Source organism: Aptenodytes forsteri, unplaced genomic scaffold, assembly GCF_000699145.1.
Source record: "Aptenodytes forsteri isolate BGI_AS27 unplaced genomic scaffold, ASM69914v1 Scaffold217, whole genome shotgun sequence".
In the NCBI taxonomy this organism is placed as follows: Eukaryota; Metazoa; Chordata; class Aves; order Sphenisciformes; family Spheniscidae; genus Aptenodytes; species Aptenodytes forsteri.
In genome coordinates, this window is record NW_008796222.1 from 3,478,382 (window position 1) to 3,479,780 (window position 1,399).

At 35.9% G+C, this 1,399-nt stretch overlaps 1 protein-coding gene across 1 annotated transcript in view; it reads left to right on the forward strand.

Moving 5' to 3' along the window:
• Positions 1–1,399, forward strand: part of FAM184A (family with sequence similarity 184 member A) — an 84,682-nt gene that overhangs the window by 43,171 nt on the left and 40,112 nt on the right. The window contains exon 6 of the mRNA XM_009289125.2: positions 333–455. Coding sequence (XP_009287400.1) covers positions 333–455 — 123 coding nt within the window. The remainder of the gene's footprint in view (positions 1–332; positions 456–1,399) is intronic.

Genomic DNA, 1,399 nt, shown 5'->3' on the forward strand with positions numbered 1-1,399 from the left:
CTGCCCAGGGAAGTGGTGGAGTCCCCATCCCTGGAAGTATTTGAAAGACGTGTAGATGTGGCGCTTAGGGACATGGTTTAGTGGGCATGGTGGTGTTGGGTTGACAGATGGACTCGATGATCTTAGAGGTCTTTTCCAACCTTAATGATTTTATGATTCTATGATAAAAGGAAATAAATGCTCATGTTTTAACACTTTAATGAAAGGACAATTCCTCGTTGAGATCAGGAATATTTATGCCAGGAGGAATAATTTTCATGTGGTGCACCTGTACTTTGCAATGACCGTATGGCAAGTATTTAATGTTTCTTCCATCCTTCTTATTTCTGAAGGAGTTGGAGCAGCAGTTTGAGAAGGAGAAACTGCATTTGGAGGACGATAAGAATCAGCTCCGACAGCAGCTGGAAAACCTGAAGGAAGAGCTGACAACGAAACTGACTTCTGCCAATCAGGAGGCAAGGTTTAACTTAATTGTATCAGCTAATGGTCCTGTGCACTAGACCACATTTCATCAATAATGATTTTGTGCTTAGAGTCCAGTACAGAGCTAGGACTACGCTGTTCAGTCTGTTTAGTGCCTTATTTCTAAGTGGAGTATTCTTCAAACATAAGTTACTTGACTGCTTCTGAGCACTGATTTTCTTGTCCTTTACAAAATTAACAAAGCAAAAGAGATTGAGGTACAAAACAGTTGACGTAAACAGCCTTTCTTGTTTTAACTCTGCTTATTTTCTCATTAGGTGCACAGACCTCTACACAAAATACGTCAGGAGACAGAGGGAAAATTAACTGTGTTTAAACCCATATTTGTTTACGATCAACATATTGTAAATTCTGGTCAGCTTCCTGACTTGCAGATGATCTTCATATATTTCCATCAAAAGATGACATGAAATACTTATTTATAGTAAGACCCAAATTATTTGCAATGTTTGCAATATATGCAATCAACGTTAAATATATCGTATCTCAATACAGTTTTAATTTTTTGAGTTTGAAATCACCACTTCTTCATAATAGAATATTTTTAAACTAGAAATATATTCTTACTGGTATCAGAACCATCAATCCATTCTTGTCTGAAATGTTTGCCTTGTTTCAAGAAAATAATTCATCAGCTTCATTGTTCAACAGGCCATACATATGATTTCATTGTGTCCTTTAAAACAGACTTAAGCATGAATACTTTTTTGCAGTGGTACTTTTCATTACCATTTTCTATACCGTACAAGTTCTGGAGGTAGCAGGTGTTTGTTGAATTCTGGTGGCTTGCAGTTTGCACAAATGTTAAACTCTGCTTTAGAACAGAACTGCTTGTTTTTAATAAATGGGAAAGATTGCCCTTCTGAAAGTATATATTAAATTATTATTATTATAAAGTATATAGTCTTATATGTTA